Source organism: Hypanus sabinus, chromosome 10, assembly GCF_030144855.1.
Source record: "Hypanus sabinus isolate sHypSab1 chromosome 10, sHypSab1.hap1, whole genome shotgun sequence".
Classification (NCBI taxonomy): Eukaryota; Metazoa; Chordata; class Chondrichthyes; order Myliobatiformes; family Dasyatidae; genus Hypanus; species Hypanus sabinus.
The window spans coordinates 38,009,174-38,025,812 of NC_082715.1; the positions used below are offsets into that span (position 1 = coordinate 38,009,174).

General features: G+C 38.6%; 1 protein-coding gene across 1 annotated transcript in view; it reads right to left on the reverse strand.

Annotated features, from left to right (window-relative positions):
- Positions 1-16,639, reverse strand: part of LOC132400593 (exostosin-1-like) — a 450,728-nt gene that overhangs the window by 105,718 nt on the left and 328,371 nt on the right. Inside the window, exon 6 of the mRNA XM_059981686.1 lies at positions 7,245-7,377. Within this exon, the coding sequence (XP_059837669.1) occupies positions 7,245-7,377 (133 nt within the window). The remainder of the gene's footprint in view (positions 1-7,244; positions 7,378-16,639) is intronic.

A 16,639-nucleotide genomic window follows, 5' to 3' on the forward strand; every position in this document is an offset into this window, starting at 1 on the left:
CTGGGGTCCCAGCACTGAGCCTCGCGGTACCCCACTAGTCACTGCCTGCCATTCTGAAAAGGTCCCGTTTACTCCCACTCTTTGCTTCCTGTCTGCTAACCAATTCTCTATCCACATCAATACCATAGCCCCAATACCATGTGCTTTAAGTTTGCACACTAATCTCCTGTGTGGGACCTTGTCAAAAGCCTTTTGAAAATCTAAATATACCACATCCAGTGGCTCTCCCCTATCCACTCTACTAGTTACATCTTCAAAAAATTCTATAAGATTCGTCAGACATGATTTTCCTTTCACAAATCCATGCTGACTTTGTCCGATGATTTCACCTCTTTCCAAATGTGCTGTTATCACATCTTGATAACCGAATCTAGCATTTTCCCCACCACCGATGTCAGACTTACCGGTCTATAATTCCCCGGTTTCTCTCTCCCTCCTTTTTTTAAAAAGTGGGGTTACATTAGCCACCCTCCAATCCTCAGGAACTAATCCAGAATCTAAGGAGTTTTGAGAAATTATCACTATTTCTTGGGCTACTTCCTTAAGCACTCTGGGATGCAGACCATCTGGCCCTGGGGATTTATCTGCCTTTAATCCCTTCAATTTACCTAACACCATTTCTCTACTAACATGTATTTCCCTCAGTTCCTCCATCTCACTGGACCCTCGGTCCCTTACTATTTCCTGAAGATTATTTATGTCCTCCTTAGTGAAGACAGAATCAAAGTAGTTATTCAATTGGTCTGCCATGTCTTTGTTCCCGATGATCAATTCACCTGTTTCTGACTGTAAAGGACCTACATTTGTCTTGACCAATCTTTTTCTTTTCACGTATCTATGAAAGCTTTTACAGTCAGTTTTTATGTTCCCTGCCAGCTTTCTCTCATCATCTTTTTTCCCTTTCCTAATTAAGCCCTCTGTCCTCCTCTGCTAGTCGCTGAATTTCTCCCAGGTGTGCCGCTTTTTCTGGCTAATTTATATGTTTCTTCTTTGGACTTGATACTATCCCTAATTTCCCTTGTCAGCCACAGGTGCACTACCTTCCCTGGTTTATTCTTTTGCCAAACTGGGATGAACAATTGTTGTAGTTCATCCATGTGATCTTTAAATGCTTGCCATTGCATATCCACCGTCAACCCCTTTAAGTATCGTTTGCCAGTCTATCTTTGCTAATTCACGTCTCATACCTTCAAAGTTACCCTTCTTTAAGTTCAGAACCTTTGTTTCTGAATTAACTATGTCACTCTCCATCTTAATGAAGAATTCCACCATATTATGGTCATTCTTACCCAAGGGGCCTCGCATGACAAGATTGCTAACTAACCCTTCCTCATTGTACAATACTCAATCTAGAATGGCCTGCTCTCTAGTTGGTTCCTTGACATGTTGGTTCAGAAAATCATCCCGCATACATTCCAAGAAATCCTCTTCCTCAGCACCCTTAGCAATTTGGTTCACCCAATCTATATGTAGATTGAAGTCACCCATTATAACTACTGTTCCTTTATTGCATGCATTTCTAATTTCCTGTTTAATGCCATCCCCAACCTCACTACTACTGTTAGGTGGCCTGTACACAACCCCCACCAGCGTTTTCTGCCCCTTAGTGTTATGCAGCTCTACCCATATCGATTCCACATCCTCCAGGCTAATGTTCTTCCTTTCTATTGCATTAATCTCCTCTCTAACCAGCAATGCTACCCCACCTCCTTGTCTTTCCTGTCTATCCCTCCTGAATATTGAATATCCCTGGATGTTGAGCTCCCATCCTTGGTCACCCTGGAGCCATGTTTCTGTGATTCCAACTATATCATATTCATTAATAACTATCTGCACATTCAATTCATCCACCTTGTTATGAATGCTCCTCGCATTGACACACAAAGCCTTCAGGATAGTTTTTACAACACTTAGCCCTTATACAATTATGTTGAAAAGTGGCTCTTTTTGTTTTTGCCCTGGATTTGCCTGCCTGCCACTTTTACTTTTCACCTTACTACTTTTTGCTTCTATGCTCATTTTACACCCCTCTGTCTTTCTGCACTTATTCCCATCCCCCTGCCACATTAGTTTAAAGCCTCCTGAACAGCAGTAGCAAACAGTCCCCCTAGGACATTGGTTCCAGTCCAGCCCAGGTGCAGACCGTCCTGTTTATACTGGTCCCACCTCCCCCTGAACTGGTTCCAATGCCCCAGAAACTTGAATTCCCTCTCCCTTGCACCATTTTTCAAGCCACGTATTCATCTGGAATACCCTCCTATTTCTACTCTGACTAGCACGTGACACTGGTAGTAATCCAGAGATAATTACCTTTGTGGTCCTACTTTTTAGTTTATCTCCTAACTCCCTAAATTCACCTTGTAGGACCTCATCCCGTTTTTTACCTATATTATTGGTACCTATGTGCACCGCGACCACTGGCTGTTCACCCTCCTATTCCAGAATGTCCTGCAGCCGCTCAGAGACATCCTTGACCCTTGCACCAGGGGGTCAACATACCATCCTGGAGTCTCACTTGCGACTACAGAGACGCCTATCTATTCCCCTTACAATCGAATCCCCTACCACTACAGCTCTCCCACTCCTTTTCCTTCCCTCCTGTGCCACAGAGCCACCCATGGTGCAATGAACTCAGCTGCTGCTGCCTTCCCCTGATGAGATATCTCCCCCAACAGTATCCAAAACAGTATATCTGTTTAGGAGGGAGATGACCTCAGGGGACTCCTGCACTACCTGCCTACTGCTACGCTGTCTAGTGGCCACCCTTTCCCTTTCTGCCTGTGTAGCCTTTACCTGCAATGTGGCTAACTCACTGTACGTGTTATTCACGACTTTCTCAGCATTGCGGATGCTCCAGTATGAATCCAATCGCAGCTCCAGACACTCAATGCTGTCTGCCAGAAGCTGCAGTTGGACACACTTCCTGCACACATAGTCGTTAGGGACACTGGAAGTATCCCTGATTTCCCACATACTGCAGGATGAACAAACCATGGGGCCGATCTCAGCTGCCATGACCTACCCAATACTTGCCTCAACTTTTGAAACTTTCTACTCTGAAAGGAACTTACCCGGCCTTACCTCACTTGGAGTGAAGCTCGTCCTCCGCCTCTTCTCGTTGAAGCCTCTTGAGTCAAAGCCTCAAATCTCCACTCCTTCACAGGCCCGCCACAGGCCACTCACTCACTGGCCACTTTACACAGGCCGCTCCACTTGAGGTAACCCTCTATTTATTTTTTTGAGATTTTCAAACTGTTTGGTCACCTGACCTCGATTGCCCAATCAGCTGCTTTCTGCTGAGTCTGAGCTATTCAAATCTTGATTGTCTAATCAACGGCTTTCTGCTGAGCTATTCAAATCTTGATTGACTTGATTGCACAGTCCAACTGCCAAAACTGCCAGAATCTTTCGAGTCAAAGCCTCAAATCTCCACTCCTTCACTGGCCCAGTCACTCACAACAGTCCTCTGCAAATTCTTAACCCTCCCAGTAAAGGAATTTCTTCTAATTTTCATAAAACCATTAGACATAGGAGCAGAAGTAGTCCATTCAGCTTATTGAGTCTGCTCTGCTATACCATATGGGTGATTTATTAACTCTCTTAACCCCATTCTCCTGTCTTCTCCTCATAACCTTTCATGCCTATTCATGGTCCATTCAAAAATCTGATGGCAGAGGTGTAGGAATCTGTTCCTGGAATGTTGAGTACGTGTCTTCAGGCTCCTATCCTTCTCCTGATGTAGCAATGAGAATAAAGCATATCCTGGGTGATGGGGATCCTTAGTGATGGATGCTGCCTTTCTGAGGCATCCTTTTGGAGTATCTTCAATGTTGTGGGGGGGGGGGGGGGGGTGCAGGCTAGTGCCCAAGATGGAGCTGGCTGAGTTTGCAACCTTCGGCAGCTTTTTTTGATCTTGTGCAAGCTCATCGGGCCGGAAAGGTCTGTTACTGTGCTGTATTTCAGAGAAATATATAAAAAAACAAAAGACTGACCCTCTTTCCTGAAATAACAGCCCTGAGCTTTTGATTTTGCAATATGAGGAAAAAGAATTTTATCATCTATACTGTCTGTAATTCAGAATCCTGAATGCATCATAAATCATCACTCAGTCTTCTAAACTTGTTGAATGAAGGCCAGTCTTCTCAAGGACAATTACTTCATTCTAAGTATACCCCTTCTCAGATGGAGACTGAAATAGAACACAACTTCTGGTGTGTTTTCAACAAAACATTGCACAAATGCAGCATGATTTTATTACCTTTGTACTCTTTGATCTGACTACATGTTTACTTCCTGTCAGCCACACACACATCCTTCTGTATACCAATACTTACCAATTATACACAATTAAAATGTGTTTTACGATTGTTCATATCAAGATTTTCCCATATTTTACTCTACCTTTCATCTTCATTCCGCACACTCTAATTATCTTTACTATTTTGTGTTTCTTTGCATCACCTTAGCTTTGTTACAATTTGTCATTTATTATTACGAATTGTGACGAGTCAAGGGCTAGTCACGTTCTCTGTGGAGTTCTTCTGGTCACAATCTGCTAATATGATAAAAAACTGTTTTATGTTCTGTGTTCTATCCTTTAAGCTATACTCTATCCCAGCTATTTGGTCCTTATATGAAACTGTTAATATGGGTGTTTTATCAAACACCATATAAAATACAGATTTATTATAACCACTGGCTTTCTTATACCTCCCCCCAATTTACAAATGACTATTAGACAATGTCAAATATGATTTCCCTTTTTTTAAATTACATGCACAATGCTGCATAATCAAAAAGGATTTTCCAGCTGCCTGTTACTGAATTCCAAAAATTTGCTAAAACTGATGTGAAGCTTACTTGTCTTCAGTTCTTCATTTTCACTCTTCTTCTTTCCCTGAAGAGAAATATTATATTTGCTACCTTTCAATCTCTGGAACTACTCCAGAATTTTTGAAATTTTTGGAAAATCATCAGTCGGTGACTTCTACCACATTTATACCACATGAAACATCTACACAGATGAAAAAGACTAAAAATGGAAATTAAATTGCAGTTTTCAGTTGGAAATTAAATTATGAAACATGATTGTTCCACCATAGAATGGATCAAAGACGTTACCAAATTGAATTTCATGGCAATGCACATTTTGGAACTAGAGGAGGTTAATGATGTCAATCCTAACTTGATATTTCGATGCCTGCCTTGCTGAATTGAACAGCATAAATGCTCCTATGCATCATGTGGATCTCACACTAAAAGCCAGTCAGAAGGGCATGAAAAATTACATTCCTAACTATCTCTAGCTCGAGTTAATTTAATTATCATTCAACCACATATAACATGTATAAAACAGCAAGTAGACATACAGTCACAAAGAATCTCTCTTGCCATTTAAAGGAATGCTTAATTATTTACAGATTTATTGGATATTGAGATGGCGATAAGTTCTGAGTTCATTTCAAGAATTGTGCCAAACATATTTCGAAGAATTAAAGTAAAGAATCAGATGTTATCATCTATAAAAAGGGAGTTTTTGTCTTAATCCACCAGACTTCCAGCCTGCATGGCGGCAGAATGATAGATTCCAGGCTTCCTGATCAGAGAAATCTCTTGAAGAGAATAGGAGAGGAGAGGGGGAAGAGGAAGAGAAGGAGAGATAGAGAGATTGATTCATTCCTTTCTTCCTGAGTAGAGAGCAGTAGCAAGTTTGAGCACACAGGACTGCACAAACGCGGTTTTTGGATTCTTCACGGGAACACCAATCAGTTTCGTAGCTGAAGGATCTATCATTTGTTTATAAGGATTGTGGTCAACACCATGCACTTAGGAAGCATGCTTTCAATTTGAAGGTGTCCATCATGCCCCCTATATTACAGCTACTTTGGCAAAGCTAATAGTACCTCTCGAGGGGCACGAGCTATTTCTTGTATCTCTGAGGTACGAAATTCCTAAGTATGCTGAGTGTACATGCAAAGAGAAAAATGAATCTATCAGGAGCACTGTAGTGAAATCACACAAGGTCCTTAAGCAATTTGTTAGATAGACTAATTTGGTAGCATTCTTTTGTATACTTCTGAGTTGGTTGTCATCTGCTGCATCCCCTATTTTCTCATCATTTTGAAGATGGAGCCTTTGTTGAAGACACTGTAGTTACAGGAGGAGGAGAAGGTGGAAGAACTAAAACAATGATTAGATAATGCTACTGGACTCACTATCACAGTAAGCTAAACAGCCTTCAGTATAGTCGAGGAATTCATCTGAAAACCTAACAATGAAAACACAAATGATGGAGGTGTCAGTGGGCAAGAGGTAGAAGATACTTCAATTTGAAATGGTAAGTCTCAGTTTGCATTTGGACCACTCAGCAGGAACACCATCTCCAATAAGAATACCATGTTCTTTTTATGTCTAATCACTCTGATTCAGGAACACCACTCAACAGTAACGCAATCTCCAATGAGAATACCATGTTCTTTTAATGTCTAAACACTTTGATTCAGGAACACCATGCCATTGTTCCTTTGGTCACCATCCTCCTGCTTCCACTACACCCCAATCAATTTCTGAGTGACCACTACTAAGCTGCATCCAGCACTGCATAAAATAGGTGACATCAACCCTTGTGTGACAACCAATCATGGATACATGATCCAAAAGATTTAGTATCTCTCACATTATTTTGTGAATTCAGCCACTGCCAAGAATCACATACTTGTTTATTATTCCAGTTAGCAGGTTTCTGTGTGATTTTTTTCCCTATCCTACTGCTTTCAGGCTGAAGAATGACAAGAAGAAAGATTGGGCCTAGATGGGCTTGCTTCTTTCTCCATGAGAGTCAGTAGTCTGTCCAGCTGGCTGATAGGCAACTGTAAAGGCACTGGTGAAATTGCAATGTTGAGATCATGAATGTTGCCATTCCAGGGAACACATGAAGCTCATATTTCATCAATACTTGTGGTCAAGAAGCATGAGCCATTCCTCTTGCCTGTCCAAGCTTATGTCTGCTTTGAATTGAACCCCTCAGCCCTAAACAACTACCCAAATACTAATCACCTCTGAGTTGGGAATTGGAGAACAAAAAAACACAACTCCTATGTAGACAATAAGCTGCAAACCATTTATCAATCTACCAGTTTCAAGTACTTTGCTCTGGAAATATAATTACTTATCACCATGAAAGTATAAACTTCAACAAAACATGCTCCACATTAAAAATATACATCTAAAACAGTTGCACTTACCTAAACTTAAATAATAAAAAGGAAGAGCAGCTAAATTTGTAGAATACTGTGGTAGTATATAGAGTCCACCTGGTGGTTTATTCCATATGAACTTATTTCTTGCTATATGTGAATATATCCTATCATGTATGATCTGTGGAAAAAATGTTAAAATGTCATTCATTTAGAAACATGAATGATACGCAAGACATGGCAGCTTGTGCATGTGCTTCTTGTGAAACATCCTACACATAGTGATTGACTTTCAGTATTCATTGCTGTTTCACACTTAACAGATTCCTTCTTCTCCAGCCCTTTGCCTTTCCCACCCACCTGGATTCACCTATCACCTTCTAGCTAGTACTCCTCTCCCTCCCCCCACCTTTTCATACTGGCAACTTCCCCCTTCCTTTCCAGTGCTGAAGAAGAGTCACGGCCTGAAACATTATTCACGTCCATAGACGCTGTCTGATCTGCTGAGTTCCTACAGCGTTTTGTGTGTATTGTACTTACAGCTAATTGTCTGCCTGTACTGCACTTTCTCTATAACAGTAACACCATTCTGCATTCTGTTAACATTGTCCCTCGTACTATGTCAATGTATTGTTGTAATGAAATGATCTGTATGGATGACATGTAAAATCAACTTTTGCACTGTCCCTCAGGGCATGTAATAGTAATAAACCAATTTACAATATGAACCAGGATAGTATAGTATTAGCCCTTTTGGACTTCGGCAAGATTAAACTATAACTGAACAGGTTAAACCTTGCTAATAAAATTGAGATATCATACATTAGGAATTATTTTATTAGAAAGGGGTTTCCTTTATACAGCAATTATGTCCATAAGACCATTAAATATTGGAGCAGAATTAAGCCATTCAGCTCATTGAGACTACTCCATCATTCCAACATGGCTGATCCCGGATCCCACTCAACCCCATACACCTCCCTTCCTATTATATCCTTGAAGCCCCGACTGATCAGGAAGCAATCAACTTCTACCAGTAGCCATTTTGACTTAAATGAATTAAAATCCATGATCTTATGAAAACTATTATTTTATTAATAAATTATTTGAAGATCCCCATTTATATATAAAATCTTCTGGTATATTTTCTCCTATTTTATCTAATTCTATTCTAATCCATGCTGGTTTATCTTCATCAAAAAACACAATAAATCTAAGTTGATTTGCTTTGTAATAATTCTTAAAATTTGGTAATTGTAACCCTCCTAGGTCAAATTTCCATGTCAATTTTTCCAAAGATATTCTTGACATCTTACCTTTCCAAAGGAATTTCCTCACACATTTATTTAACTCTTGAAAAAACTTCTGCGGTAATTGTATTGGTAGTGTTTGGAATAAATATTGTAATCTAGGGAATATATTCATTTTTATAGCATTGACTTTACCTATTAATGTTATTGGTAACATCATTCATTTATCAAGATCCTCTTGAATTTTTTTCAATAATGGCAAATAATTTAGTTTATATAAATTCTTTATATCATTATCAACTCTTATACCTAAATATTTTATACCATTTATCGGCCATCTAAATTGAGTTATTAATCGACATTGACTATAATCTCCTTTAGTAAGGGGTAAAATTTCACTTTTATCCCAATTTATTTTGTACCCTGATATTTTCCCATATTCTTCCAATCCAGAAGATAATTTACGCAACGGATGCAATGGGTTTGTTAGATAAATCAGAACATCATCAGCAAATAAGTTAATCTTATATTCCTCCTGATTAACTCTGAAACTTATAATATCTGTCAGTTCTGATTAATTCAGCTAATGGTTCTATCGCCAACACAAATAAAGCAGGTGATAATGGACAACCTTGTCTAGTTGACCTTGTTAATTGAAATGATGTTGAAATTTGGCCATTTGTCACCACTTTAGCTTTGGGGTTAGTATTGAAGGTTTTAATCCATTTTATAAAAGATACTCCTAATCCATATTTTTCCAATACCTTAAATAAAAAATCCCATTCCAATCTATCAAATGCTTTTTCTGCATCCAAAGCAACTGCCACTCTCATTTCTTCCCTCTTTTGTGCCAAATGAATTATGCTAAGTAACCGAGTTACATTATCTGCTGATTGTCTATTTTTAATAAATCCAGAAGATATACCAGAAGATTTTATATATAAATGGGAATCTAAATGGATACGGGAAAAGAAAGAATCTCCTACACTAAAACATCTGATTGATTTATGGAATCAGATAAATGTTGATGATCAGATAATCTTTATTAGCAAAGAGACCTTTAATTCAAAATAAACATCCCTTTTACAATGGATAATCAACTTTTATATAACTGGTTTCACTAAGGGATTAGATATATAGGAGACTGTTTTGAAGGAGGTATATTAATATCATTTGACCAATTAAAGAATAAATATAAAATATCAAATAACACTCTTTTCTGTTATTTCCAATTAAGGGCTTATTTAATAGATAAACTGGGTCAAACAATGTTATTGCTAAAACCTAGTGAAATAGAAGCTTTAATTCATAAAGGAAAAATTTTAAAAATTATTTCTGGTATGTATAATTTGATTCAAAAACAGGCAATTAAACAAGGAATTCATAAGTCAAGACAAACATGGGAAACTGATTTGAATATTAAAATTGATGAAACAAGTTGGTCAAGACTATGTCTTGACAGTATGACAAATACAATAAATGTTTGACTAAGATTAGTACAATAACTTTTTATATCAAGAATATATTACACCACAAAAAATAAATAGATTAAACTCAAATTTATCTGATCAAAGTTTTCGATGAGATCAAGAAATTGGTACTTCTTTACACTCTACTTGGTCTTGTTTTAAAATTCAACCTTTTTGGACAAATTTAAAAGTTTTACTGGAACAAATTATTGGAATACAACTTCCACATAATCCAACATTATTTTTACTAGGTGATATTGAAGGGATAAAATCAAAATCCAAATTGAATAAATATCAGAAAGAATTCATAAAAATTGCATTGGCAGTAGCCAAAAAGGCTATTGCAGTTACTTGGAAATCAGGTTGATACTTAAGTATAGATTGTTGGAAGAATGAAATTTTTAGCTGCACTCCACTTGAAAAAATTACTTATAATTTAAGAGATAAATATGAAATATTTCTGAAAATTTGGTGCCCTTATTTACAAAGGATTAAATATATAGGTGCTCTGAAGATAAAATTATTGGTTATCTGGGGAAAGAATAAAATATACATATTAAAGCTATTATGAACTCCATGGAGCATGTGGGGATCTTCTGATATCCAGGCACTCTTTCTTTCTTTTTTTTCATTCTTTCTTTTTTCTTCTCTTTTTTTTCTATAGGGATATGTTTGGGGGGAGGGGTTAAGGGGAGGGGGGAAAGAGTTGACAATTTTTTTTTCTTTCTGTAACCTATTTGAAAATTCAATAAAATTTTTAAAAAATTATTTGAAGCTATCAGAAACTCAAACATGCAGACGCAAGTTAAAATAAGTAGCTTAGTGATATTTTTTAAACAGTAGGAATGGACTTGCATGTGAAAATATGAATATTTCCCACTGATATCATGGATCAGCATTTCAGCCCAGAAGAGTAGTGAAAGTTGGGTAAGTAACATAGACACTTCTACACAAATTGTTGATTGATTGTAAAGACTCTCACATAGAGATAGATTTATTGATTCTGCATTCCCAGCAAGGAACCATGGATGAACAGAGTTTAGGTTAGAGTAGGGCTGAAGCATTGTGGTGTTGATTCAATAATCAACTGTCCCTGAGAGTACAAGCACAGTGAATTGTTTCCTATAATGTTAGCACAACACTAACCACACTGACAAAATTAATACCTCCTTGTGCCCTACAGAATTAAAAAATACATACTCCTGAAATGATCAATCATCCTACTTACAGTGATCAACCCTCTGCATTTAATGTTGTCTCCTGTCACATGACAGTGATTGTTAAAATTATGGAATACAAACTATAATGGATGCTGCTCTAAAATTTAAAAAAAATGTGCTTTGGAATGTTGGAACATAGACTCACAGCAATAATGTCCTGGATATCAGTTATATTTCCAAATAAAGACCAAAGAAAGTGATTCCTGGACTTGACAACATGAAAAGGGAAAACACACATTCTATAATACTTCTATGCATCACGAATGATTGGTCACAGATTAGAAATTCATTCATTCTGGGATGTCAAGATAAGAAATAGGTACTGGACTGACAAAATAAACAAGAACTTGTTATTTCAGTTCATTTTGAAATTTTTTGGGGATGTTAAAATGTCTGGGATTATGGTGGGAAACAAGCCTACACTCAAAGCTTCAGCAGTGTTTTGAAATTATTTTTGGCTTCCTCATTATTAATGACTGCTGACTGCATTACTGTTTTAGCCTCCTTAGAACTTAGGTAGTAGTAAGTGTGATGGAGGATTGGATAAGCAAACAAAAAAAAAGATATACTACAGCTTTACAAAGTCGAGTTTAGACTATATTTGGAATACTATGATTTCTAATTACCACCCCCTAAGAAGAATTTATTGTTCCTGGGGAGGATGCAAAATGTATTTTTCAAAATGGTACTTAGAGTCTATATATTAAATATAAACAGATATTACACAAATTAGGCTTGTGAAAGTTAAGATGTAATCTAATAAAAAATTCAAGATATTTAATGGAAGAGATGGGGCTGATAAAGAAAAATGATTTCTGCTGATTGGGAAGTCTAGTATGTTTAAGGCATCTTCTCACAAGACACTTTATGAAAAAACATGAAACACAAAGATCATCAATGAATGGTCACTGGCAAAAATAAAACAACTCTGGATCACTTTCCACAGATACTACCTAACCTGCTGACTACTTCTAGAATTCTCTGGTTTGTTTTCAAATCTATTTTCAAAGTTCAAAGTAAATTTATTATGAAGGTACATATATGTCACTTTATACAACCCTGAGATTTAGGAATGACCAGATACAAGACAGACAAACGACCAATGTGCAAAAGACAACAAGCTGTGCAAATACAAAAGGGAAAAATAAATAAACTATAAATGTCAAGAACATGAGCTGAAATGTCCTTGAATGTGAGTCCATACAGTGGGTTGTGGGAACAGTTCTGTGATGGTATTGTTACGAAGGATGAGCAACTCTGATGGGCAGAAGGGTGCAGAGTCGCCCATGTCCCCACTTTTGGATAATTGCAAATCACTATTATTTTGATGCTGCCTACAAGGAAGTGAGAGAGACAAAAGGAAATCTGCCTGGGCAGTTGTTATTGATAACAGCTCATGAAAGTTAATGAGAGAGAGACACAGCTAAGGTGGAATGTCTCCTGCTGACAAAAGCCATTGATTTACTGCTATTGTCTTTTGGAGAAGTATTGTTTACTTGGTACTGTTCTATTCATTGAAATCCCTCAGGGGGCAACCAGAGTGGGCTGGTTTGATGGGTTACATCATCCCAACCTGATTGACACCTGAGACCCTGTGAGTGGGGATAAAAGTGAGGTCTAGGGTAACACCCCTCAGACGCACCAGGAGAAACGCTAGTGAGCCTCAGAAGCCCATGAAACAGGGTGGGAGATCGGAGACCGAACAAAGGGTCGGTAAATTTTAACTCTCAGTGTTTTGTAGCGAGACCGGTGGGGGCTTGTGTGTGTGTCCACCCTTGCCTGGGTGACGAGTCCACCACGGAAGAACGGTCTAGCTAAAGGACGGAGGGGTCATACATGAATGGCCACAACAACAACGCATTGATGGATCAAAATCGAAAAGGAAGGTTGGCAAGATAATAGCTGTTACTGTTCACACGTTTTCTCTCTCTATCTCTCTCTCTCCCTCTCTCTCTTTCTATCAATAGCAACACAGCGACCAACAACTACCGCAGCCTGCATGAACTGAACTGGACTTTATATTTCCATCTGACAATTCATTATCCCCTAGACAATGATAGAGCTTGTTTCTTATTGATTATTATTATACCCGTACTTTTAGGTTTAGTATTGCTGACGTATATCATCTGTATATTTGCATTGATATTATTTTTGTATATTTTTACTAATAAATACTGTTGAAAATAGTATCACCAGACTCCAACGGACACTTCTATCTTTGCTGGTAAGACACCCAGTTACAGGGTTCGTAACAGTATGAGTAAAGTTGAGTGTAGTTACCCCTCTGGTTCTAAAGCGTGATGGTTGAGGGGTAATAACTGTTGCTGACTCTGTTGGTGTGGGCCCTGAGGCTCCTTTCTGATGGCAGCAGCAAGAAGAGAGTTTTGCCAGGTGGGGGGGGGGGGGTGGTCCTTTTTGCTTTCCTGCAGCAGTTCTCCATGTGCTATACTCAATGGTGGGGAGGGCTTTACCTGTGATGGACTGAGTTTTTCAATTCAAAGGCATTGGTGTATCCTTACCAAGTCGTGAAGCAACCAGTCAATATATTCTTCACTGCACATTCATAGAAGTTTGTCAAAGATTTTTAGATAGACATACTGAATCTACCAAACTTCTCCGAAAGTCACAGAGCTGCTGTGTCTCTGTGATGTCACTTGCATTCTGGACCCAGGACAAATCCTCTGGAATCAGGATTAAGGCATTGCTGGCAAGGCCAGCATATAGTGTCTATGACCAAATGCCTTTGAAAGAATTTGTGGTAATTCCTAAACAACTATAGTCCTAGCAAAGTTATTTCCACAGTGCTATGGGGTGGGGCTTAAGGATTGAGACAGTGAAGGATTAGTGATACGTTTCAAGGGAGTGTGATTTGAATGAAATTTGGCCCTTGTTTGGTGGCAAAGTATGTGGGTTCAGGAGCTATTGTTGGGGTATTCTGTAGTAGTAATCACAGTGCACTTAGTGGATTTGCACACCGAGTCACTGTGCACCCGTGGCGAAGGATTCCTAGGTTCTAATCTGCTCTAATAGTCACATTATTTAGGAGGCTGGTTGAGTCAAGTTTCTGGATAATGGCAACTAACTTCTCCCACCACTCCCTCCTCTAACCCCTTCCCATTAAATGTTAATAATACTTGGTTAGTCTCTCTCTTTGGTCATGGTATGACACTTCTGTGGCATGGATATTACTTGAAACATATTAGCCCAGGCCTGAATGCTACGTATTGATTAGAACTTGGGCAGTGGGTGGAGCACAGTAGACTAGTAGTCAGAGTAACACTATTACAGTGCCAGTGACCCGGGTTCATTTCTTGCTGTTGTCTGTGAGGAATTCTGCCTGTCTCTGCATGTGTTTTCTCCAGGTGATCTAATTTTCTACCATGCTCTAAAGATGTTTGAGTTCATAGGTTAGTTGGTCACATGGGTGGAAACGAGTGGTTTGGGTGCATTGGGCAGGAAGGGTCCGGTACTGAGCTGAACCTCTGAAAAAATATAGAATGATCTTGTTCATGGAGGCCCATTGCTGCTTTATTTGCTGAGGAATACCAAACGGAATTGAACACTATACAAACATTCCCACAATTAACTGATGATGGAAAGCAGGTTATTGATGAAAGAACTGAAAATTGCTAAGCCTAAGATGCTAAGAAATTCAAGACATTGATGGAATGCAGAGCTGGGCTAGGAAGTGGCAGATGGAGTTCAATAGCTAAAAGTGTGAACTGATACACTTTGGAAATTTGAACTTGAAAGCAGAATACAGGGTTAATGTCAGCATTCAACAGTGTGGAAGAACAGAAGGATTTTAGGCTCCATGTCCATAGATCCCTCAAAGCTGCCTTACAAGTTGATAGGGTGGTTAAGAAGCTGTACGGTGGTTGGCCTTCATTAATCAGGGTATGGAGTTTAAGAGCCATGAGGTAATGTTCAGCTCTATAAGATTCTGTTAAGACCACGCTTGGAGTATTGTATTCAGTTCAGGTCACTCTATTATAGAAAGGATGTGGAAGCTTTGGAGAGAGTGCAGAGGAGATTTGCCAGGATGCTGCCTGGATTAGTGACCCTCGGTATGAGGAAAGGTTGAGTGAACTAAGGCTTTTCTCTTTGGAGCAAAGGAGGATGAAACATAACTTAATAGAAATGTATACAATGATAGAGGCATAGATAAAGGGACAGTCATCTCCTTTCACCAAAGGCAGAACTGAAAGGGCATAATTTTAAGGTGATTTAAGGAAACAGTGGAGGGGATATCAGAGGTAAGTTTATTTACACAGAGAGTGGTCGGTGGGTAGAATTCACTGCCAGGGGTCGTGTAGAGGAAGATACATTAGAAACATTTAATTTTAGATAGGCACATGGAAGAGAAGCATGGTGGGCTTTGCAGGTGGGAAGTGTTAAATTGATCTTGGTGAAGGTTAAATGGTCAGCATAACATCGTGGGCTGAAGGACCTGTACTGTTCCATCTTTAATGTTCTGACTTCTTTAATGCAGGACGCCAGGGGTTGTGATGATTGGTTTTCAACAACTATAACCACCTTCCCAGTTATGTGGAAGGTTTGGCTTCAAATAGTGTAACATCTTCCCATTGACCTCAGCTTTAATCAGGTACTTTAATGCTACACTCAGAAAAAATGCAGCCTTGATATCAGACTGATTACTCCCACTTACCTCTGGAATTCAGCTCCGGTCTGTGCCTGGACAAAGGCTCTGATTCTATCAGGAGCTGAGTAGTCCTTACTTACTCGGACAATATCCATTGACAAAGGTGGATAGCTGCCATGCTCCAATATTTCAAGATTTTGTTATTGGTCATCCCTATCATCATTATCAATGTACAGTGTTTTGTGGCATGTTTAAAATTGTGTCCTACTACAGTTTTTTGTTTTTTTTATTTATTAAATTTTAGAAATTACAAAGAATAAATGTAATAGTAAAATAGTAAGAAAGATAATATTAACCCTCCCCCCTCCCCTTAACCCTCAACCCTTATCTAAAGAAAAAAAAAAGAAAGAAGAGAAAGATTGCCTGGATATCGGAGGATCCCCACATGCTCCATGGAGTTCAAAATAATTTTGATATTTATTTTTTACTTTCCCCAATTACTATAATTTTATCTTCAAAGGACCTATGTATTGAATCCTATCTTTTGTAAGTATGGGAGCCAAATTTTCAAAAATATATCATATTCATTTCTTAAATTATACGTAATTTAACTTTTACATAAGTGTCCTACTACAGTGACTATTTTTACTTTTCTTTCGGTTTAAGATGGTGTTGGTGAAGTACAGCGACAACTTGCTGGCAGCAAATAAAACCAGAAATGACTTTATTAATCACACATTTTCTTGGAAATAACCACTGCAATCAATAGCCTGTAACTTTCGGAGTAGAGTCTTTGAACCACTTGTATGACCTTGCACTATTGCAGTGGGAACTGAAGCCTCGAAGGTGCAGGATGGTTGCGGCATGGTGGGTGCGGACTGGATTGAAGCGGTGGGGCACA